Here is a 25,149-nt window from a genome sequence, read left to right on the forward strand (position 1 = left end):
CAGTCTTGGAATGTTGGGTTCTTAACAAAGGAATGAGGAAGGAAGGTGAGTCACCTGGGAAGGGTATTAAAGGGCCAGAAGCCTGAGGGAAAAGAAGAGAGGGAAGAGTTGAAGTGAGATGGAGTGTCCCACACCCTGAGATGCTGACATGATAATTCAAAGAGAACACAGTAGGAAATGCTGATGCTACAAGTGGGACAGCATTTAGACTACAGAGAAAACTTCATGAGAGAGGATAAATAATAAACATGGAGTCTTGATTTCCATGAGGAACTAAGAAAAGGTGTAGGAAGTAATGTTGCTGGAAGTTAGATGGAAATAAGGACTTAAAGTGACTGCTCAATCTTGTTCTTCTGGCCCCGGACTTCCCATCCCAGAATCCTCTGTGTGGAAAATGACAACAGGCTCAGATGCTGGGGGCTCATTTTTTCTCCTTCATCTCTGGCTGACTACCTATTTTTTTCTAGTGAAAAGTCACCTAAGGACCCAAAACTTCAGTAAAGTCTCCTAGAAATCAGACACTGAGATGCTCCCAAAGTTCTTGAAAGAATATGTTGTATAAACTCCTTTCTACAGTATCATCTTCTTAAGTGTATATGGCAAAGAGAAACCTACAATCCTTTTATTCACCCTTTTTCAAGCTTCCCTAATCAGACTTCATTTGGAAACCATCTTCCTCATCCTCATTTCCTTCATGGCTGTTTCTCTATCTGCCTCTTGTTCCGTAACACAGGGAAGTTATTAATAATGCCCATCCAACCTCTAATCTATCTGACTGTTTGGCTGGTCTCATCTTCCCCATAGCCTTCTGGACAATCTCCAACTCACTGTCTCCATCCACTTCATACCCTCTGTTAGGCTGAATATTCTTCCTCATTTTGGGGTTGATCCTAGCAAAGGCCCCTCCATCTCTCACATATGCCACCTTGCTTTCAAAGGGAAGGACTATCAGCAAGTAGTTCAGTGCACATACTCCCTGGGTGGACTTGTGTATCATCCTATGCCTGCTTGTAGAGCCCTCTCTACTCTGTGGATCTCTCTTCAATACACACCACAGAATGATGACATTTTTGGTTTCCAATTTACTCTTCTGATCAGATCCTAAGCTCCTTGAAGGTAGCAATCACACTCAACTTGGGGTGTCCAGGGCTTTGCTGGGATAATATAGAATGTGTTCAGCAAATGTGAGAAATGAATCTGTACGGATGAGTATATAGCTCTGTATCTGAGTTAAGATTGTAAAACTTTACGGAACTTCTCTATTTGTCTAGTGATAACTGTGCCAGCCCAGGGATGAAGATCTGGTCTGGGCTCCCTACAAGTTCCACTTCAGGTCACAGATGGGGGAGGGGAAGGCAGAGTTGGAGAGCTGTCCAAGGCTGCACTGGCAGAGCAGTGTCCCAAACTCAGTGCCAGGGTGCCTAAGGCCAGACCTGGGGCAAAGGGCAGAGGCCCCACCCTGGAGCTGAAGGGGGCAGGGAAGGGGTGCCAAAGCTGGGTCCTCGGTCAGTGCATACCCTCCACATGAGCTCCCTGCCCCCGGTTGGGCAGGATGTGGTGGCAGCTGCAGGAGGGTGGGCAGGATGTGGGGGTGGGGGCAGCTGAAACGCAGCCTGACAGTCGACTCCCCAGCTCCTCCCTCCTTCTCTCTTGCCCCCCCATCCGCCCCCTCCTGGTCACGTGCTCCCAGCCTGGGCACCGACGGACTATTTCCCTCTTCCCGCGGAAGGACATAATTGACATCGCAAAGTCTAATCATCACCGACTTCAGCTGTACCACGCCTTTTTCTTGCCTCATAGTTCAGGACCGAAAGTTTGCGGAACACTCATTTCTTTAAAGCCCCCATCACTAATCCCGGAGTGGCCCCTTTAAATGCAAATGAACCGCCCTCTCTTTCGTCTCCCCCCCCCAACCCCCATCCTAACTTCGCTCCTCGTGCCCAGACTCCACCAGCTGCCATTGACGTCACGCGTGCGTCAGCGTCGCCAGCCCAACCAGACGGCACGTGGGGGAAGAAGGTAGTCTTAAAGGGCCACCAGCCTGGGAAGTTCAGCTGTGAAATTTGGCCTTGGAAAGGAGAAATGAAATGGGATGTGGGGCAATATATGGAGGAAATTCAGGGTAGATTTTAGGAAGCACTTCCCACAGTAGGAGGGTGGGGTTTGTGGTGTGTGTGTGTGTGTGTGTGTGTGTGTGTGTGTTTGTTGGGTATTGAACCTGGGCCTCCTGCATGCTACCACTGAGCTACACACGTAGCCCCAGTAGGGTGTATTATGAGCTAGCTTTTTTCTTTAGATTCTCCAAAAGATTGGGTGTTTGCGCTTGGAAAAGAAACCCAGAAACAGGAAGAGCAGAATAACTTTGAAGGTAAAGGAAGCTTGGCATTTTTAAGACTCATGATTTCAGGTTTTTCCCTATCCAGCTCAGCACATCCCCAAAGTTTGCAAAGTTGTTTTCTTCTGTCCCCAACAGCAAGAACAGAGCACATAGTGGTATTCACTTTACCGTATTTGTAGAATGGGTTAATTAATCCTTTGAGTCAAGTGCAAAGCCACCTCCTTTAGCAGGCTTCCCTAAAGCCCACCCAGCATGAGTAACACACACACACACTCAGCTAATGACAGTCTCACTGATTTGAACATTTAGTGCATTTAATGAACCTGTTTTTTTCTTTTCATGCCTTAGAGACCATCAAGGGCAGTGGTTAACAGCACAGAACTTGGAATCATATAAATTTGTTTCAACTCCATTTATACTGTTTACTAGTTGAGTGATTTTTTTTTTTTTTTTTTTTTTTTTTTTTTGGGTGCTGGGGATTGAACCCAGGGTCTTGTGCTTATAAGGCAAGCACTCTACTGACTGAGCTATCTCCCCAGCCCTAGTTGAGTGACTTTGGACTCACCTCCCCATCTTATCATACTTGATGTGTGGGCCTATACACTTGCCACGAACATTAAATGGAACACTTTCTGTGAAGCTCTTTATGGCACCAATTGCATAGCAAGCACTAGAAATGGTAAGAATAGGTTTTAAGGAGGCCATCTCCCACCAGGGATAGTGATGCACCCCTGTAATCCCAGCAACTCAGGAGGCCGAGGCAGAAGGATCCCAAATTTGAGGCCAGCCTCAGCAATTTAGCGAAGCTCTAAGCAACTTAGTAAGACCCTATCTCAAAATTAATTGGGGGGGGGTGGACTGGGGATTATGGCTCAGCTTTTAAGCACCCCTGTGTTCAATCCCTAGTACTCCCCCGCCCCCCAAAAAAGAAGGTGATCTCTCCCACTGAACTGTGAGATTTTTGAGAACAAGGTCACTGACATACTAATTTATTCCAGCACCAAGCACAATGTGGGGCTTATAACTGATGCTCTAAAACATTTTTTTTTTCTCATATTGGGGATTGAATCCAGAGACACTCCACCACTGAACTACATCCACAGCCTTTTTAAGTATTTGAGACAAAGTTTTGCCAAGTTGCCCAGGCTGTCCTCAAATTTGTGATCCCCTGCCTCAGCCTTCCTAGTAGCTGGGATTACAGATGTGATTCACCCCTAAAACTTTTGTTGCATGAATAAAAACGAATGAGTGAACTATATCAGTATTTCCTGAAATCTAACCTCTAAACCCACCCCTGAAATTGTTACCCAAAGGAAGAAAACATGACATATTTCTTTCTTTCCTCTCCCATGCCCACTATGTGTCCAGGTTTTAAAGGAACTTCAAAGTGGAAATAAGATTGATGTCTGGGCTGGGGAGATAGCTCAGCTGGTAGAGTGCTTGCCTTGCAAGCACAAGGCCCTGAGTTCGATCCCCAGTTACCGAACCCCCCCCAAATAAAAGATTGATGTTTACAGTTTGATAAAAAGTAACAGCTGGGAGGAGTGGTGCAAGCCTATAATCCCAGCTACGTGGGAGGCTGAGGCAGTGAGGGATTGCAAGTTCAAGGCTAGCCTGGGCAACTTAGCAATACCCTGTCTTAAAATAAAAAAAATAAAAAGGGTTGGGGATGTGGCTCAGAGGTTAAGCGCACCTGAATTCAATTCCCAGTACCAAAAAGGGGGGGGGGGGGAGTACTTGAGAAGCAGCAGAAAGTAAGACCTGGGGGATGAGGGGTGCTCACCTCTTCCTTTTCCCAGCATAGCTTCTGAAACCCTGTCCCTGGAAACCCTTGCTGGGCTTCTGCTAGGGTCAGGACACTGTTGCCCAGATATTAACCCACCTTTGGCCAGATATTAACCCATCCTTCCACCGACCTCCAACCAATTCCTCCCCTCTCCCTAACTCTGCCCCCCACTCTCCCCCCCCCTCCATTTCCTCTGCAGCTTCCCAGTGGACATAATGTGGGGGAGGGGATACGACCTCCTATCACCTGATTCCAGCTCCTTGGCCGTAGGAGCAGTGGTCACATCCTCCTGGTTCAGCCTGTCTTGCAGCTGCTTATCGATCTGATTGTAAATATCTTTCACCATCTCAGAAGTTGAAGGCCTGACAGACAACAGAAGGTACTTCCTGCCAGGGAGTAGCTAGGACCAGAAGGCAGCTTGAGCCCTTTCTTCCTTAAGAGGAAGAAGTGGCAGGACCCTCCTCTGACAGAGCAAACTCTGTCTAACCCAAGAAACCTTGGGGGTGCCGGTGGGTTTCCTCCCCCACAGGAATCTCCCGGCAGCCTTGATGCTGGCTTCCGCCCTCTGCAGGGGTGGGGTGACGCCCAGGAGCACTGTGTTCCAGAAAACCCCCAAAATAACCCGCCTTCACTGTCCGGCTGCTATTTCTGTCCATCTTGTTTAATTATTCAACCCAAGTCGGGGAGTGGACTATAAAAAGCTTTCCTACTTGGGAACCCAGGAGAGCTGGGAGACCCGCCAGGTTGCAACAGCAGCAGACCACAGAGTTTGGGTGAGGTCACTTGGTCCAGCCTCCTGCCTGAAAGTTTTTTCTGCCTGGTTTGCCTGCTTCCTCAGCTAGAAGGCAGTTTCCAGCCCTCCCCCACTAAAGCGCCCTCATGCCCTCATTTCCTCATCCTTCCAGCTCCTGACCTGCCTGGGAGCTGGGCTTCACCCCATCCCCCTTTACTCTGGAATATTTCTTTCCCTCTGCTGACCTGGTCTCTAGTTCTGGTTTCTTAACCCACAGATAACACTGTTGGACCTAAGCATCAGCAGGTGGAATGGCAGAGGATAAGTCAGGTGGGTGCAAAGACATGGAAATGCAGGTCATTCCTTGGAGGGAACTTGCTGTCTTATCCAATGGTGGTGGAGATCACTGGTCTGGGCCAACAATTCCTGGCTGTCATAGGTACAGAGACCCTTAGGGGCTTCTCTTGGGAACTCCACCATCCATAGTAGCTAAAGGATTAGAGGTCAGGTACATTCATTCTTTTTTGTTTGTTGGTTTGTTTGTTTTGTGGTGTTAGGATTGAACCCAGGGCCTTGTGCATGTGAGGCAAGCACTGTACCAACTGAGCCATGTCCCCAGCCCCGGCACATTCATTCTTTTCTGGGCCTAGTCCTCTTCTAGTTGACCCAAAGTCCAGTGTTAGTTTCCATTGAAGCAAAAAGCCAAAAAGCAGAACACCCCGGGACTGTCTTCGGTGACTTGTCAGGCCTTTTCACAAAAGAGGGGAAAGGGAGTTGTGAATAGATGCACTGGTGATGTGGGGCTGTCACAGTGACTGGCCCTTGGAGTGGGCAGTCAGGGAACTCCTGTTAGTGAAGATACTGGCATTTACACAGTGTGACACAAAGAAGTGCAAAAGAGACTAGGGCAGCCACGGAGACCCTAGAGACACATCTATGGAAGAGAGTTACAGAATGGACAGAGGGACAGGGGTAGCAAAAGTGATACTTGATCACCAAATCAGAAACCCAGAGACCCAAGGCACAGAGAGGGCAGACACCTGAGAACCCTGCATTGTAGGGGGGGCCAAGCAATATGATAGTAGCTGAGAAAGGGACATAGCAGGAGTTTCCAAGAGTCAGTGTGGGACCTAAGTGTGAAGAAATGCTTTGGACTTCACACAGGGGCCTCTCTGGGAGCTTGTTCCCACATGCTTCTCAGTGGCAGCAGCAGTAGCAGATCCCACAAGGTCCAGCACTGCTCTCCCTTCAGTGTTGCTACTTGAGCTACCCGGAAGGTTGCTGAGGTATGGGGAAGAGGTGCGCTGTTGCTAAGAAACAAGAGGCTGCTTGCCTGGAAGGCTTAGGAGGGGCCCTGACACCATTTTCACCAGGGGATGCAGGAGACAGGAAAGGAGCTGAGTGGACAAAACTCAGGGCTTCCTCTCCCTCAGGCTCAGAGGAGAGGTACACCCCATTACTGAGGAAGCATGTGGAGTAAGTGTGTGATCCTTCTCCCGGATGCTGGGATTGTGTGTGAACCCTTTGGGCAGAGGTGGGGCAGGAAACTCAAGGTTAAGAATCGTTCCTAGGACCAGTCTTGTAGGAAAAGGGGGAGGACTTCCTCTTGCTCTGTCTGCTAAAAGGTAGGAAACTCAGCAGAAATGCACAGATCAAGGGTGGAAACTTGGAAGGGGACAGAATGGAAAGAAAGCTGGTTGGAACTTGTATCACCCTCCCAGTCACAGAAGCTTAGGAAGACCCTAGCTGGGGGAGGGGGAGGCCACATAACAGCCCGAGAACTCACCCACCCAGTGGCCTTCCCACTGCATTTCATTATTTTTATTCCCTCATTTATTTTTATTTTATTTTTTATCATTTTCTTATTCTGTTTTTAATTTGGGGATTGAACCCAGAGGTGCTTTGCCACTGAGTTACAGCCCCAGTCTTTATTTATTGATTTTTTTTTTTTTGGTGGTACTGGGGATTGAACCCAGGGCCTTGTGCTTGCAAGCACTCTACCAACTGAGCTATATCCCCAGCCCTTATCCTCATTTTTTCTTTTCTTTTTTTTTTTTTTTTTTGTACTGGGCATTGAACTCAAAGGCACTCAACCACTGAGCCACATTCCCAGCCCAATTTTGTATTTTATTTAGAGGCTGGGTCTCGCTGAGTTGCTTAGCACCTCACCGTGCTAAGGTTGCTGAGGCTGGCTTTGAACTTCCAATCCTTCTGTCTCAGCCTCCCCAGCCACTGGGATTACAGGTGTGCCACCGCGTCTGGCTATCCTCACTTTTTATTGCATTATAGTTGTACATATTGATGGGTTTTGTTGTTACATATTTGTATGTGCACACATTATAACAATATGATTTAACCAATATCACTCACTCCCCAGCACTCCCCCTCTCCCTCTCTGCTTCCCTTGGTCCCTTTCCTCTACTGATCTCTCTTTGATTTTTAGGAGATCTACCCCACCGACCTTTGTTTTCCTTTTTCCTCTCTAGCTTCTGTATATGAGAGAAAACATCATAGGACCCTTGACCTTCTAAGTTTGACTTACTTTGCTTAACATGGTGGTCTCTAGTTCCATCCATTTTCCCATAAATGCCATAATTTCATTTTTTCTTTATGACTGAATAAAACTCCATTGTGTATATATACCACATTTTCTTTATCCATTCATCTATTGATGGACACCTAGGCTGGTTCCATAGTTTGGCTCTTTGTGAATTGTGCTGCTATAAACATGGTTATGCATGTGTCGCTATAGTAAGATGCCATTAGTTCTTTAGGGTAAACACAGAGAAGTGGTAAAGCTAGGTCATAGGGTTCCATGCCTAGTCTCTGAAGAGCCTCCATACTGATTTCCATAGTGGCTGTACTGATTTACAGTCCCACCAACAGTGTAAAAGTGTTCCTTTTTCTCCACATCCTCTCCAGCATTTATCATTATTTGTATTCTTGATGACTGCCATTCGGACTGGTGTGAGATATCATCTCAGTGTAGTTTTGATTTGCATTTCCCTGATTGCTAATGATGTTGAACGTTTTTTTCATGTATTTGTTGCCCATTTGTATTTCTTCTTTTGAGAAGTGTCTGTTTAGTTCATTTGCCCATTTATTAATTGTGTTATTTAATTTTTTTGGTGTAAAGCTCTTTATATATTCTAGATATTAATCCTCTCTTAGAAGAGTAGCTAGCAAAGATTTTCGCCCATTCTGTAGGTTTTCTCTTCACATTCCTAATTGTTTCCTTTGCTGTGTGCCTTTTTTATTTTGAGGCAGGGTCTTGCCAAGTTGCTGAGATTGGCCTCAAATTTGTGATCCTCCTACCTCAGCCTCTGAGATCATAGGTGTGCGCCACCACAGCCAGCTTTTATTTATTTATTTTTTAATTGCTGCATGAAAGAGGTCAATAGGAATCGACTTGACTAGACAATAGGAGGAATCCTGAGGGGTCCAAAAAGAACAGGTAAGTCTCTTCTTTGAGCCCTGTCACCCACCTAACTGCATTTTAAAGCAGATATGTGGACCTGTAACATAACGAGTGGCACAGTCCTTCACTTGGTGTTGACGCAGGGCCATGGCCAGCCACTCTTCCAGTCTCTTCCTCCATTGGGTCAACCCCTACCCAGAAGAGAGCCCTTTCATTCAACAGGCACATTTACTGAGCACTTGTGAGCTCCCAGCCACGGTACCGGGGGAGCTACCGGGGGAGCTACCGGGGGAGCTCTGAGAAGTGGGTGCTGTGGCAGTCCACACCAGTCCCTTCTCTGTGGACATCTGCTCACTGGTATCTCCCCTCTCTCATCAGACACTGAATACATGTTATGCATACTGGTTAAAAGCTTCTTGCTGACCATCCTGGCATGTTCCCCAAATTCTACAGGGAACAGGGTGTGCTTCAGCTCCGTGAGGGCTAGGAAGTTAGAGTCCGTCTCACATTCTGCAGACAGGCCCACGGCTGTATTGCTGAGGAAACAGGGATCAGTCAGTGAGAGGCCTCATTCATGACCCATGAGGAAGAGGAAAAGTTGAGGCTAAGAGGGGTGCGAATTTATTTTCATTCCTGCTCTATGCCACACACTCTGGCATTATACGTACCATTTTATGATCACACATTAGCTCACCTGGCAAAATGATAGTTTTTGTTTTTTGTTTTGTTTTGTTTTGTTTTTGGTACCAGGGATTGAACCCAGGTGTGTTTAACCACTGAGCAACATCCCCATCCCTTTTTATATTTTATTTTGAGACTGGGCTTTGCTAAGTTGCTTAGGGCCTCACTAAATTGCCAAGGTTGGCTTTGAACTCATGATCCTCCTGCCTCAGCCTCACAAGCCATTGGAATTACAGACATGTGCCACCATATCCAGCTGATCTTCCTTGTTTTACAGACGATCAAAGAAGTCAGAGAGGTTACGGAGCACGTTCATGTTCATCTACCAAGAAGTGGCTATGTGATGTTAACCCAGGACTGTCTGTGCCAGGCCAAGTTTCAAAGGAGAAAATAGCTTGGGTCTCACCATTGCTGTGGAAAAAGAAGTGACTCCATGCTCGTAGGGATACTGAGGGGCCAAGGACTCCACACGGAGGGGAAACTGGAGGGAAAATTCTAAAGAGTAGTTTGGTAATACCCTCATGAGTTCAATGTTGAAAGTGCCTCTAAGGAAGAAGAGGGCACTGAAACCCACGTGGTCATGCAGCGGCCTCTGAATGGGTCTGATTTAGAGAAGGCTAGGAAAGAAGCCTGGGTCAGACAGACCTGAGATCCAGTTCCAGCTCAGTTATTTCTAGTGGTGGCATGACCTTGGGTGAGTCACTGAACCTCTCTGAGCCTTGTTTCCTCAGTGATAATGTGAGAGCTACTCATAAAATGCTACAGAGATTACAATAGATAATGGAAACAATGTACAATGGGCTCTGTTGCTTTGCAAAACGAATTACCCTGTCCTTCCATCCCCTGCAGAGAGAGAAATATGTAACCAAGGGCAAGTTCAAGAGGGGTGCTTGCCAGGCACCATGGCACATGCCTGGAATCCCAGTGACTGTGGAGGCTGAGGCAGGGGATTGCAAGTTCGAGGCCAGCCTGGGCAATTCAGCAAGACATTGTCTCAAAATAAAATAAAAAGAGATGGGAATGTAGCTCAGTGGAAATGTGGAAAGGTATTCTTGAGTTCAACCCCCAGTGCCACAAAAAAAAAAAAAAAAAAAAAAAAATTGCTGGCAGAGGTGTGAGGAACATGTGAAGGACAGCAAAAAGACTTCTCCCAGCAACCCTTGGTGGTGGACAGTGGATAGGGGTGCGGTGGGAAGGTCATGTTTGGAACAAGAGTGTCAAGAAAGACTAAAAAAAACAGGCTGCTCCTGGAGCAGGTGGAATAATGGTGACAGATGACAGAGGGAAAATAACACCCAACTCCTATTTTCTTCCCGTTTCTCTCCTAAAACAGATGTTGAGAGTAGAAATAAGAACTGAAGTCCTGGAAGGGTGAGAATCAAATCCGCAGCCCCATTTGTTCAATGACTTCCTATCTTCACCCTGTGAAGTTCACCAGAGGCACCAAGGGGATGCACACAGATGGTTGAGGTGGCACTGTCCCCGGCAAGCGAGGAATTCTGGAGAATAAAAGTGCCAAAAGACTGGAGATGGAGATAGGCCATTCCAATCTTTAAGAAGGGGGAAAGAAGCTGGGCGTGTTGGCACATTCCTGTAGTCCTAGCCATTTGGGAGGCCAAGGTGGGAGGATTGTAAGTTTGAGGCCAACCTCAGTAATTTAGTGAGACCTTGTCTCAAAATTAAAAAATTAAAAAGGGATGGGGATGTAGCAGGGTGGTAAAGAGCTCCTGGGTTCAATTCCTAATATAAAAAAAAAAAAAAAAAAAATTGGGGGTGATATTTTCAGAACTCCTTGCTCTAATATTCACAACTATTTTGGAAGGGTGGCGAAGAAAGGATTATTAGGAACTAGTTGGGGGTTTGCTGATTCCTGGAAGGTTGACAGAAATCAGAGAATCACCACCTCAATCAGTACCTACCTGTCCCAGTTTGCATTCTGACTAGAGTCATAGAGTAGCTGAAGGTACATTCGAGAAGGAGACTCAATGCTAGAACCTATTCGTGGGTCCTAGAAGGGCTTTTAAAGGTGCCACTGACAGCTAGAGGCTTCTTTGAGACCCTCTCCTTCCAGGGGGATTGTGGAGAAGCGATGCCATGTGGGGTAAGGGTCTGCCCCTTTTGCCCTAGTGGCTTCTTTCACTTACTTTGCACAGTGGGATTCCAAGTTATTCTTTGAAGCATCGGGCTACAGCCACACACATTTGAAAATCATCTGTGCTATGTTGTGAATCATCTGTGCTGTGGAATGCCACACGGTCATGCAAAGCACAAAGTGGATCTGAGCCCACTGACACAGAACAGCTGGAGGCAAACTGTTCAGTGGAACAAGCAAATCTCAGAACCGTCCATATAAGAGCAGGCAACTTATGCAAACGAGCATGTATGGGCACATGTGTATTAATCATCTGTCTACATTTAGTGATGATACAACAATCATTATATATTTTTAAAATTTTTGGTTGTAGATGGACGTAATGCCTTTATTTAATTAATTAATTTATTTTTATGCAGTGCTGAGGGTTGAACCCAGTGCCTCACACATGCTTGGCAAGCGCTCTACCACTGAGCCACAATCTCAACCCCAATAATCATTATTCTTATGACTTATAATTTGGGGGATTGACTGGACTTAGCTGGGTGATTGTCACTCAGGCTCCATGCTGTTGCAGCCTGATGGGGTTTGGGTAACAAGTCTTCCAAAGGTGTCTTTGCATGCCTGGCATCTGGGCTGAGCGAATTCTAGCAAGTGAAATCTGGAACAGATATGATCCCTTTCTCTCTCTAGTTTCTTCTTGTGGTCCCTCCAGCATGGGGACTTCAAGGGTGCCACACTTTTCACAGGGGGTTTAGAGCTCCAAAAGCATATAGCCTGACTGGGTGGGGTGGCACACACTTCTTATCCCAGCTATTTGGGAGGCTGAGGCAGGAGGATCACAAGTTTGAGGCCAGACTCAGCAACTTGTATAGCTCTAATCAACTTAGTGAGGCCCTGTCTCAAAATAAAAAAAAAATATAAAGGACCGAGGATATAGCTCAGTGGTAAAGCACCCCTGGGTTCAATCCCTAGACCCCCAAAAAATAAATAAAATAAAATTTTAAAAAAGGGTTGGGAGTGTAGTTCAGGGGTACAGATCTTACCTAGCATGCATGAGACCCTAGGTTTAGTCCCCATAACCATAAAATAAATTAAAAAGGTGTTGGGTGGGGTGGGATATATCTCAGTGGTAGAGTGCCCTCGTACTGAAAACAAAACAAAACAAAAAGCATATTGCCTGAGATAAAACCAAGGGGGACCAATATTGGTTTTGATGACTTGATTGGTCTGTTTCCTGCTGCTAATAGCACAAGTCTGGGTAATTCATGAATAACAACAGCAGAGGTTTATTTTCGCTGACAGTTATGGAGGGCCAAGGTTGAAGGACCGCCCTGGATGATGACTTTATTGCTGGCAGAGTCCCAGGGTGGCACAGGGCATCACATGGCAGGCGACAGGGAGCTTGCATGTCTGTATATGTCCCCCCTCTTTTTTTGTGGTACAGTCAGATTGAACCCAGGGTTTCATGCATGCCAGGCAAGTGCTCTACCACCACGCTACATTCCCAGCCCTTCTTATTTTATTTTTTTTATTTTGAGACAGGGTCTCACTAAGTTGCTCACACTGCTTTTGTGTTTTTTTGTTTTGTTTTTGGTACTGGGGATTGAACCTAGGGGTGCTTAATCTCTGAGCCCCATCCCTAGCCCTTTTATAATTTATTTAGAGACAGGATCTCACTTAAGTTGCTGAGGGCCTTGCTAAGTTGCTGAGACTGGCTTTGAACTTGAGATCCTCCTGCCTCAGCCTCCTGAGTTGCTGGGATCATAGGAGTGCACTACTATGCCCTACTCTCTTGGAGTCCTTTCTCCATTTGCAGATGACAGTGTCCTCATTGCATGGTGGTAGAATTCCAAGAGCAAATGGCACCATAAGACCACGAAGAAGCCATTTTGCCTTTTTCATTTGGCTTTATATGTTGCATAAATTCACCTTCACTGTAGTTAGAGGCCCACCCAGATTCAGGGGAAGGGAACATAGATGTCACCTCTGAATGGGTGGAGTTCCAGTGCCACCACAAGAGAGGTGGAGGATGGCAGATTTTGTTGTGGCCACCTTGGAAAATACAGTCTGCTACATTCATTATCAAAGAAATGAAAACTAAACAATAATGCTTCCATTTTTTTTCAATAGACTCAGTTGTAACCCAGGGTAAAAGCCAAGACCTCAGGTCACCTCAGATGGCCTGAGGGTGCTACTTGGGTGGTTACCCTGCAAGTCTCAGGAGCTTAACATAATAAGGGTCTCAGAGCCAGGCAATGGCTGTCTCTCCAGGGTGCTACTCAGTTGATGACTCAACTCGTGATTCATGTCACACATAGGTTAGCAGGAGAGGTTCCAGAGAGTCACTCAGGGCTGACTGGAGTCTCTACCATCTGGACACACAAATATCATGTCAGGGAAAGATCAGAGAATCATATATAGGATTTTTATTGCCTGACCCTGGGAAGTGACATATTCATATTTCCTGCCACATTTCATTGTCCCAAACTAGTCACATAGTTCTGCCCAACTGCAAGGGGCTGGGAAGGTTGCAGAGTAACTGGAGTTTGGTGGCTCGGCCACACATGACCTGCCCTTCTACCCTACCCCTCAGGCCTTCCTTCAGATGCCCACAGACCTCACCTTGTCACCTCCTTCAAGTCATGGCTAAGATGCTGTCTTCTCCATGAAGTCTCTCCTGATTGCCCTCCTATTTTTTGTGGCACTGGGGATCAAACCCAGGGCCTCATTCATTCTAAGACAAAGGCTCTACCACTAAGCTATGCCCTCAGACCTGAGCGCCCTCTTGAAAACTGCAACCTACTCCTTACTCCTTCTCTCTGTCCCTGATGTCCTTGATCCTGCTCTTCCCTTTTTCCAAAGAACTTAATACTTTTAACATACTCAAGAATCTGTCTCTTCTCTGCTTCATGAGGCATTGACCTATGTCCTGCTCACCAATATGTCTTGAGTACCCGGGATAGTGCCTGGCAAATAGAGGGCACTTCATAAATATTTGTTGAAGGATTAAAACTTTTAAAAATACTTGCTGCTGGCAAGGGTGTGTTAAGACTAACACTCTTGTCCCTCTTAGTGGACTTATAAATTGGAGCAATCCACTTTTTAAAATAAACTTTGTCATAATTTTAGATTTCCAGAAAAGTTGCAAAGATGGCACAAAGGGTTCCTGTGTGTCCCTTGTTGAATTTCCGTAGGGGTAACATCTCATGTCACTATGGTGCATTTGTGACAACTAAGAAGCCAGTAGGAACATCTTACTTGAACTAAACTCAAAAATGTATTTGATTTCACTGGTTTTCCCATTAATGTCCTTTTCTTCCCCTGTGTCAGGATTCAACCCAGGTACCACATTTCATTTGCCAATACATATTTCTATGTGTGGGCTTCTTTGGCTTTGGTTCCAGGGATGAGTACTGGTTATTGTGTGTGTTCCTTCAGGTGCCCCTGTACTGCTCTGCCATCTCAGGTTGAAGAGAGGGGAGTAAGTGGACATTAAGCAGTGGCTTTCCAGCAAAAGCCTATTCACAGGGGCTGGGGAAAACAAAAGCAGCTCTTGCTAACTCCACTAATGGATTCCAATTTCCTCATTTTTTTTTTTTTTGGTACCAGGGTTTGAACCCAGGAGAGGGGTGCTTAATCACTGAGTCACATCCCCAGCCCTTTTATATATTTTATTTAGAGACAGGGTCTCTTTTTTTCCTCCCCATCCCCCCCCCCCCTTTTTTTTTTTCAGGCCTGAGGACCGAACTCAGGGCCTTGTACGTGCTAGGCAAGCACTCTGCCACTGAGCTAAATCCCCACTAAGTTAAATCCCCACTTAGTCTCACTAAGTTGCTTAGGGCCTCCTAAATTGCTGAGGCCAGCTTTGAACTCTGGCTTTGAACTCCTGATCCTCCCAATCCTGCCTCAGCCTCGGAGCTGCTTACAGGTGTGCACCACTGCACCCAGCCAATTTGCTCCTTTCTGTGGATCTTTAAAGGAGAGACGGTAACTGCTGCATTCTTAGGCTGCTGTACTGATTTAAAAAAAAAAAAAAAAAGCTGATTTAGTGGCTCATGCCTGTAGTCCCAGCGATTTGGGAGGCTGAGGTAGAAGAATTGTAAGTTCAAAGTCAGCCTCAGCAACTTATTGAGAATGAGACCCTGTCCCAAAATAGAAAATAAAAATAAATGGGGATGTAGCTCAGCTGTAAAGCACCCCTGGGTTCAGTCCCTAATAACACACACACACACAAATACCCACACAACCCACCACCACCAAAAAAATATCTCCTGAATTTCTGTTCCTCTTTCTTTCTGTTAATTAGTACAGGTTTTCTAAACTTCAGAACTCTTGTAAAAAAGAGCTTTTATTAACTGCATATACTTTGACCCCGCAACTTCCCTTCTAGAAATAAATAAATAGATAAATTAATTTTTGGTACCAGGGAATCAAACCCAGAGTGCTTAACCACTAAGCCACGTTCCCCAGCCCTTTTTATTTTTTATTTTGAGATAGGGTCTTGCTAAATTGCTTAAGGCCTAAGTTGCTGTGGCTGGTCTTGAACTTGCCATCCTCTTGCCTCAGTCTCCTGAGTTGCTGGGATTACTGGCATGCGCCACCACTAGAAATTTATAAATAATTCTGAGGGCCAGGGGTATATCTTGGTGGTAGAGTGGATGCTTAGCATGTGCAAGATCCTGGACCCAGTCCCCGGCAAACCACACCCCACAGACATATGTATAATAGTGAAAATGGAAGACAACCATCCAAATCTGTAGAAATGTTAAAAACATTAAATATATGGACTATATACTATGGACATTTATAATGTTTTTGAAGGAATTTTGAAAGACATAAGAGTTTTTTTATGGCTAAGTGACTAAAGCACAATCTAAAATTCCATATACAAAATGATCTCTACTACTTTACTCAGTTCAGTTTACTTTTTTTTTTTTTTTTTTTTTTTTTTTGGTACTGGGGATTGAACCCAGGGGTGCTTACCCACTGAGTCACATTCCCAGTCCTTTTTTATATTTTATTTAGAGACAGGGTCTCACTGAGTTGCTTAGGGCCTCGCTAAATTGCTGAGGTTAGTTTTGATCTCACGATCCTTCTGCCTTAACCTCCTAAGCCAGTGGGATTACAGTTGTGTGCCACCATGCCAAGCTGTTATTTACTTATTTTTTATTGTAAACTGACAAATTTGTATATGTCTGTCTAGTTTAATTCAACAGAGCTAATGCATTCCTATGTCACATAACTAAAATATGCCTGCTAGAGCAGTGCTGAAACCATAGAGAAGAATGCATTTAAATATTTTTTAGCTAGACACCACGGCACACACCTGTAATCCCAGCAATTTGGAGGCTGGGGCAGGAAGATCGAAAGTTCAAGACCAGCCTCATAGTGTCCCTGGGTTCAACTCTCAGTGCTGCAAAAACAAAACAAAAAATTTTAAAAATTCTAATCTGTTAGGTACTCATACTTTTATGAAATACAAAACAAATGTAGGGCTGGGGAGATTGCTCAGTTGGTAGAGTGCTTGCCTTGCAAACACAAGGCCCTGGGTTCGATCCCCAGCACTGCAAAAAAAAAAAAAAAAAAAAAAAAAAAAAAAAAAAAGTAAAAGACAACCCTCTATTTTTTCTTACTATAATCAGGTATGGAATTTTTGGTGGCTTGCTCTATGTTCCTAAATGCTTGCTCTCAGTTCCTGCATTTATCTGGTTGCAGACCAGTAACAGCTTGTGAAGCCCACTAAGGGCAGCTTTACACTACTCTAGAGAGTAGGGACAAGGGACAAGCCATCCTCCACATTGCTCAGATCCTAGTTATTTCTTCTTCTTCTTTTTTTTTTTTTTTCTCTCCTGCTACATCCCCAACCTTTGTTTTTTATTTATTTTTTTTATTAGAGCTTTATAGTTATACATAGTAGTTGAGTTCATCCTGACAATTTTTTGAGACAGGGACTCAGTAAATTGGTTAGGGCCTCAGTTGCCAAGACTGACCTTGAATTTATAATCCTTCTGCCTCAGCCTCCCAAATTACTGGGATTATAGGTGTGTACTACCATGCCTAGCTCTGCCATGAACATTTGTGTGCAGATTCTCGACATGTAGTTTTAATTTTCCTGTGTACTTACTAGGAGTAGAATTTCTGGGTCATATGGTAACTTTAATATTTTTAAAAAATTGCCAAATTGTTTATCAATTGGGACTCACCCAGCTCACAACCCACTTAGCAATCTAAGTTGTAATTTGTCCACATCTTCACCAAGATTCATTCTTGTCTGTTTTATTTTAGCCATTCTAGTCCGGGCGAAGTGGTATTTCATACTGATGTTGGGCATCTTTTCATTTGCTTATTGGCCATTGTACATCTTCTTTGGAGAAATGTCTGTTCAGATCCTTTGCCCATTTCTTAAATTTGTATGTGTGTGTGTGATGGATGGAACCCAGGGGTGCTTAACCACTGAGCCACATCCCCAGCCCTATTTTGTATTTTATTTAGAGTGAGTCTTGCTGAGTTGCTTAGCACCTCACTATTGCTGAGGCTGGCTTCAAAATCCTGATCCTCCTGCCTCAGCCTCCCCAGCTGCTGGGATTACAGGTGTGTATCACCGCACCTGGCCCTAGTCCTTTTTATTTTTTGAGACAGGTTTTCGCTAAGTTGCTTAGGGCCTTGCTAAATTGCTGAGGCTGGTGTCTCAAAACTTGTAATCTGCCTGTTTCAGCCTCCTAAAACACTGAGATTACAGGAGTGTGCCACCACACCCAGCTTTAGTTGTCTTTTTATTGTTGAGTTGTGAAAGTTGTTTATATTTTGTAGACATGGGTCCATTTTCAGATGTTTGACTTGCAAATATTTTCTCCTATTCAGAGTTGTTTTTATTATCTTGAAGGTGTTCTTTGTAGCTCCAGTTTTTTACATTAATGATGCCAATTTTTTCTTTCATCACTTGTGCTTTTGGTGTTCTAGCTAAGAAACCATTGCCTAACCCAAAGTCAGGAAAATTTATAACTATGCTTTCTTCAAAGAGTTTTATAGTTTCATCTCTTTACATTTAGTTCTGTGATCCACTGTGTGGTGTGAGATAGGGCTCCAAACTCATTCTTTTCTTTGTGGCTTTCCAGTTCTTCCAGCACCATTTGTTGAAGACTATTCTTTCTCCATTGAATTGTACCAGCACTTTGTACTTACATTTTTGATATTGCCAAATTGTCCTCCAGAGAGGTTGTCCGGGTGTATATTCTCCCCTATGGGCACCTGCATCTCTGGACATTGAAGGTCAGCAAGATCATTGATGAACCTGGTGAGTTTATCAGGGACCATTACCAGAGTGGAAGAGTGTGGGGCGGGCAGAGAGTGGCATCAGCAGGGTGTGGTGGCACACACCTGTAATTCCAGCTACTCAGGAGCCTAAGACAGGAGGATCACAAGATCAGCAAGTTGGTGAGACTTTGTCTCAAAATAAAGTTTTTAAAAGAGCTGGGGGAGTAGCTCTGTGGTAGAGTGCTTACCTAGCATGTGCGAGGCCCTGGGTTCCATCCCCAGTACCACAGACACACACACACAGAGTGGCAGGAGAGGGTGTGTTGCAGAAAACAAAATTGTTTCTCAGAGAAGAGAAAGAAGCAGGGGGATATGAACTCTGAGAAGATGGGCCTGAGTATAGGGCCCTGTTTGGCTTCTTACTGGCTAAGTAGCTGTGGGCAGTTATCCAGCCCTCTGAACCTCAGTATCATCTACTACACAAAGATGGTGACTGCTTACTTTTGTAGGGTTGTTCTGAGTTGTAAAAACACATAAATATCCCAGCCCATGATAGGCCCTCAATAACAGAAGCTATTGTGACATTTCTATATGTGGTATATATGACTGAGCTCCTGTGACTGTGGGGGGTATCTCAGTGGGGGTGGTGTTGGAGCCATTTAGTGAGTGTGAGATTTTTAATGATGACTGAGCATGTGTAGAAGCTAGGATCCACTGGTATGTGTCACTGTCACCCAGAGCAAGGCAGTACTTGAAATCTTTGCTGTGACATGTTAAGGGGGGGAAGAGGCTGTGACTGAGATTGAATGTGACAGCAAGACAGATCCTGAGTGACAGAATGGAATGAAATGGAGAGAGGCAGGCTGCACCAGGCAAGCGTGGGTGCCCAATAGGGGCTGCTCCGGAGTTCAGATGTCAAGGCAGGTGTCTCGGGTGTGCTGGCCCCTCCCCCACAGGCCCTCCCCGCTTCCTGAACATAGGGAAGAGAAAAAGGGCGCTTTCCCAATGGAAGGGGGATTTTGGTCAAAGCATAGAACCTGCAGTACCCAAGGAGCTGTGGCTCAGGAACCTTTGGGATTGTCACTCAAGGCTCAGGAAAGAGATCTGCTAGAACTGTGTACAAAATGTATATGGAAGAGCCTGGACTGGTTTCTTCTCAGTTTTAGTCTTCAGAGTGGCGTATAAAAACAGAATTGAAAACTAAGCCTTCCTTCCTCTTCTTTGTCCCCTGGCAGAGGGAAGAGAGGAATAAATGCCACATCTCATTAAGCTTTTACGAGCTCAGGCAGGCAGAGTAGGCCCATGCCCGAACCAGGCAGGGGGCTGGAGGAAGAAGCTGCAGGAAGGAGTCCCGTTCTTTTGGGGAAGCTGTGTCCCAGAACTTGAGGCCTGCACTGCAGGAAATGAAATAAAGGGTTAACAGATGTGGGGGCTAGAGCTGCTTTTATTAAGAAGAAATCAGAAGGGCAAGAGGGATTGGAAGTTGGGAGAGGTGGGGTGGCAGAGCGACAGGGGCAGAGGAGGGCCTACAGATCTATAGAATCTGCCTGAAGAGTCAACTCTAAGGCATAAGAGTCTGAGGGTGGAAGGGGACAGTGAGAAAGAGTTCTTTATACCGTAGGAAGCTGAGATAATGAGCTTTTAAACACCAACAGGAACCCTACTGCCCTGACCCAAGGTGACGTTAACACAAGGTGGAGAAGACCAGTATGGATATTAGTTTGAATAGGGCAAATGAGAACTCTTTCTTTGAGCTCAAAAGATGAAAGAGTTAAAACCATGATTAAGGCTGTACAATGGTTTGGAATATAGGGGTGGAAGAGAAAATAAATACTCTAGTGACCCACATGTAAAACAGACCATAAACAAGGGGACAAGATTTAAGGTTCATGGAAGGCTACTTTGCCCATCCTGCCACAGAGGACAACAGTGCCACACAGGCACCCACAAACACTGCATTCCTAGTCCCTGCCAAGGCGTGAGGGCTAGGGGTTGGAACGTGTGCTGTGGTGTTGCAGCGGCAGTGTGGCTTGGGCTTTGCCAAGACAGGAACACCCGCTGCTGATGAAAGTGGGAGGTGGGGATATGGAGCCTGGCCCTGGCTTTGGGGGTCTGCAGAGAGAAAGAAGGTAGAGGGAAATCAGGCCCCTGGGGCAGTGCTTCTAGTATTGGGGTGACCACAGGAGGCAGTGGTGGACACAAGAGCAATAGCCTTCCCAGAAAAGATGCAGGCCCTCGGTCCATCACTCACTGCCTGGCTGGGAAATCATGGGATTGGTCCTGTGTGGTAAAAGCCACACAGTCAGACTCAGAGGCAAGGCTACTTCAGCCAATGAGAAGCAGTACTGCGTGTGTCCAGGTGGGCAGACTTCTGGCAACTGAGGAAGGGGTGAGAGTCCTTGAGCCTCGCCTGGGCTCTGAGTATATCTGGGGGGAACCATAGCAAGTTAGTGTTTAAGAAGAACATCCAGCAAGGTAAGGGGGTCTGCGGTAGCACCCACTGTCTCTGTCACTTCCGCAGGAACTTCTTGTTGAGGAGGAAGATGAGAAGATTGACATTGACTTTGGCCTTGTTGAAGAGCTTCATGACAGCCACACCCTCATACTGGAGCTGCAGGAGGTCCTAGGAGGGAACAGGTAGGGAAGGGCGTTGCAGGGCTTCCAGCTGTGGCCCAGGCAGTGTCTGAACCGCTAACTTTATGGAGCCTTACCTAGCCACAGGTGGCACTGGCTGAAAGCCACTGAAGTAGGGCATTGAAAACCCACTTCACAAACAGGGCAGTAAGGCCGAGAGGTAGGTACAGTCACTCAACCAAGTGACAACTCAAGCAGAGCCAGGGCTTGAAATCAGTCTTTTCACTCAAAAGACAAAACAGCAGAGCAAAAAGATTTGGATTTAAAAATCACTGCTTCCCTGAGCACTGGCTATGACTTAGGCTGGCTTCTTAACCTTTGAGCCTCAGAGTCTGTAAAATAGGGATAATGCTTTAGAGCAGCAAAGGGGATTAAATGAGGTAACATGTAAAGCCTCTGACATGTGATAGGGCTTCAAATATTAATCCTGCTTCTGACACCACCAGCCCACTCCACTCTCCCCAAAGCATAGTGGTGGGGTCTGTGTCAAGGCAGCGGGGAGGGGGCTTGGGCTGCACAGACACTGCCCCCCTCCTTCTCTTCAGAAACAGACAATGCTGATCAGGTAGGAGCCGAGCTGATGTCATGAGGCTTGGGAAAGTCAGGTGGCCACCCTTTTTTTTTTTTTGGTAGCAGGGATTAAACCCAGGAGCACTTACTCACTGAGCCACATCCCTGGACCCCCCCTTTTTTTTTTTTTGGTATTGTATTTAGAGACAGGGTCTCACTGAGTTTCTTAGGGCCTTGCTAAATTGCTGAGGCTGGCTTTGAACTCGCGATCCTTCTGCTTCAGCCTCCTGAGCTGCTGGGATTACACCTGCACAAGTGCCTGGATGGTCAGCCATCCTCTTGAGGCCAGCACCTAAAGCCCAGTAGGTGTCCTGAGGGCTCATGGGAGTTACCCCTCACCTGATAGTGAAGTTGGAATCGTTCCATGTCCACACCCAGGAACTTGGCATTTACTTCAAACATTCCTGCCTCATCTCCAGGGGTGATGTCAAAGATGACATTTCTGAAGCTGTTGGGAACAGGATTCAAAACAGGGACCTCATCCTGGGTAGCAGTGTGTGACATCCAGAGCCCAATCTTCCCATCTGTTGCTCCCTGGGTGGGGTAGGGTGGGGGGAGGGATGGAGTAGGGGTGGGGCCTATCTTTTCCCAGTTCTGCTTCTCCCTCACAGGGTGTCCTTTGTCTGCCTGATGCTGCCTGGCTGTCCTCACCTCCAGGAAGCTTTCCCAGCATCCTAGGACTATCCAGAACTGTACCATATTTATAGCCCTTGACTCTCTGGGGATGCCCTGTCTCTAGCAGCTCCTTCAAAGCAGGGACCATGTTCCTCCTTCTCTTCTACCCCGTGCCCTGCCCAGAGCTCCACCCTCAGAGCAGTCCCCCACAGGAGACAGGAAGGGCCTGACATCCTGCTTTCCAAACACATACTGAGAAGTGGGAAGATCTTCAATTTCCACCAAGACGCCCTTTTCCAGGAGCTGGGCGGCAGTGTAATGAAGAGATGGCTGCTTCTTCCCTTTCCTGCAACTCCTGATTAAAAGAAGGATCCAAAGAATTCATCCCACGAGCTCTTCACCACCAGACACTTGTTCTCTGTGGCTGGCAGGAAGGAAACTAGGCCCCGAGAAAGATGCCTCATTCACTGGTGGGACACAAAGGAGTGGACTGTTGTGCTGCAATCCCCAGCTCCAAGCTGGAAGATGGGGACAAAGGTGGACGTGGGCAGGGGTTAGAGGTCACAGGTAACTTCTAAGTGAAGGAAGGGGGCGTGCGCCTACTTGTTGCTGGGGGCCAGGTGGTCCAGGCAGGCCCGGATGTACTGGTTATAGTAGTCACCCTGCTCTTCGTAGAAGGTAGTCTTAGTGCTCAGGGCCTGGAATGTGGCCTGAAGCTTCACCAGCTCTGCCTTCCGCCGCTGCCGGTGTCTGCGCTGGTTGCGGATGTCCTGGAGTTACGGACCAGGGAGGGGATCAGTTGGCACTTCCTGGCTGGACAGCCTCGGGGCCTGACATAGGCCTAAGAACAACTCACAGTGAGGATGTTTAGGAAGAGCAGGAAAAGGCAGATTTCCAGCTGTTTTTCCTAGGAGGACAATCTCAAGGATGCCCTCCCAGGCCCTTATGGCATGTCTTTACTTGCCTTTCTAGGCCCTTAAGACATGGCTCTGACTGGTTTCCAGGCTCCTCATTTTTTTTTTAGCAAAAGAGTTGTAAGAACATTCCCTTCCCTGCCTAAATTTAGGACCTTTTCATTGAAAAGAATCACTGTCCTTCCTCTGGTGGGTGACAATTTTGGGTGGCATTCACCAGGGACAGGCCTGCTCATGGATCCACCCATGTAGGTGTGTAGGTACTCTGGTGTGTGCACATACAGGCGTGTGCAAGCATACTCACGCACACATACAAGTCCATGCATGTAGACACACAGAACACAGACCCAGGTCATTACCTTTGCCAGCTCATCCACTAGTCCCTGATAGCCATTGCTGGCACTGACCAATCCCAGGCCCTCTAATCTACGCAGATTCCGCAGGACACGCCGTTGTTTCTCTGCCAGGGGCAGGAGGGAATGAGCCATTAACGAACGGTGTCTTCGCAGAGGCTCTGGGGTCTGGGCTTCACAGGCCTGGCGTTGGCACATTAGATGCTTGTGGGCTGTTTCCTGGAGGGTAGAGATGCTGGATGGGGCACCATTCTGCCCCCAAACCAGGACAGGCTGAGGACCCCAGCAAACAAGGGGGTCCTGCAATTTTCTGGATGTCATCAGGAAAGTAACCCCAGAGCCTAGGTTTTAGGGGGAAGGGTCTAGTAGTGGAGAACATCAGGGTAAAACATCTTTTTTTTTTTTTTCAGTTGTGGTGCTGAAAATTGAACCCAGTGCCTTAGGCATGCTAGGCAAGCTCTCTACCACTGAGCCACAACCCCAGCCCCAGGGTGCAACATCTTGACATTTGGTATAAGACATGGAAGGACCTCATGGACTGCCTTAGGAAGGAGGGGTCCCAAGGAGAACCAGACAGAAGCTGCAGCATAAAACATCTGGATAGACACTGGCTGTGACTTCCAATCATGGCGCTTTGTGGTACTCCAGGGTGTGGGGGCATACCCCTCTCTGTTCTGTTTGAGGACGTGGCTCCACTGACCATCTCCAGCTTTCCTCTGGGAAGCCCTTGGCTTCATCTTTATTCCAGCTGGTCCCTGCCCCCCACCCACTTCTCACCTTCTTCTGCCTCCATCCTTCAAGTAGACCATTTTGGGAGTAAAGCTCTTCTGCACTCTTCAAAGTACCTCTTGGAATCCCCCTGCAACCCCAGCACAGTGGACCCCCTTAGGAACTCATTTCAGCATGGCAAGTGGGAAGGACATAGGCTTCCATGACTGCAGTCTGAGGCACCCTTAGGTGAGGCTGTTCCTCAGCCTATTCTGGGGTAAAGGACAGATTCTGGGCCCTCCAGAGTCCTCATTATTGGCAAACTGGGAATCTATTTTAGCCAGCTATTTGGGAATCAGCAGCAGAGAGGGAGTGAAGTCAGATGAATGAGGCAGAAGCTGTAGGCTGGCCTGGTCACTCACCTGTTCTCTGGAAGCTGAGAGGGACAGGATCTCCTTGAGGGAGTCACCAGGGTGGAACTGTATGATATCAGCCAACATCTGCTTGGTGCTGCAGGGGACAGGCAGTGATGGAAGCGGGTTGAGAGGCAGGGCAGGGTCTGGACATGAGCTTGCCAGAAATCAGAGGGTGGGTGTGCCCTCCCCCATGTCATGGCTGCTAGGGATACTCGGGAGATAAGGAGAGTCAGGGCTCAGGGGAGGGGGAGAGGTAGTGTCACCCAGAACACCTTCCCCTCAGATTGTTTTCCTCTGAGTCCTTTAGCTGAAGGACACATTTCCTCCTTGCAGCCCTGGTATCCCTTCTGCAGAGCTCTCAATGTACCTGGAACTACCTTCCTCTTGGCTGTGTGTTTACCCCTAGCTCTATCCTACCATAAGCCCTTTGATGGCAGGACAAAGGCCCTTGCCCTCTTATTTACTGAGTAAATGAATGAATGGAAGGGGTTGCCTTGTTGGCAGAGAGATTGAGCTGGTTGCTTGGCTCCTCTTCTGCCCAGATGACCAGCCCAGTCCTGTTGGGGGGTCCTGCCTCACTTTTGTAAAAGTGGGGTGGAGAAGAGAAGCCCCAGGATTCCCATAAGAATGGGAA

At 46.7% G+C, this 25,149-nt stretch overlaps 1 protein-coding gene and 1 long non-coding RNA gene across 2 annotated transcripts in view; one reads left to right on the top strand and one right to left on the bottom strand.

Moving 5' to 3' along the window:
• The first annotated feature begins 1,069 nt into the window (after positions 1-1,069).
• On the top strand, positions 1,070-22,368 carry LOC306640687. Its single transcript, XR_013757860.1, has 3 exons — positions 1,070-2,368; positions 20,827-20,942; positions 22,121-22,368. It is a non-coding gene; the product is annotated as an uncharacterized lncRNA (long non-coding RNA).
• The window catches only part of IQGAP3 (IQ motif containing GTPase activating protein 3), a 42,847-nt gene continuing 36,328 nt past the window's right edge, over positions 18,631-25,149 (bottom strand). Inside the window, 6 exon segments of the mRNA XM_079105026.1 lie at positions 18,631-20,928; positions 21,849-21,957; positions 22,378-22,479; positions 22,728-22,894; positions 23,398-23,610; positions 24,522-24,609. Coding sequence (XP_078961152.1) covers positions 20,815-20,928; positions 21,849-21,957; positions 22,378-22,479; positions 22,728-22,894; positions 23,398-23,610; positions 24,522-24,609 — 793 coding nt within the window. The 3' untranslated portion in view covers positions 18,631-20,814.

The sequence above is a fragment of the Sciurus vulgaris genome, assembly GCF_902686455.1.
Source record: "Sciurus vulgaris genome assembly, chromosome: 1".
NCBI lineage: Eukaryota > Metazoa > Chordata > Mammalia > Rodentia > Sciuridae > Sciurus > Sciurus vulgaris.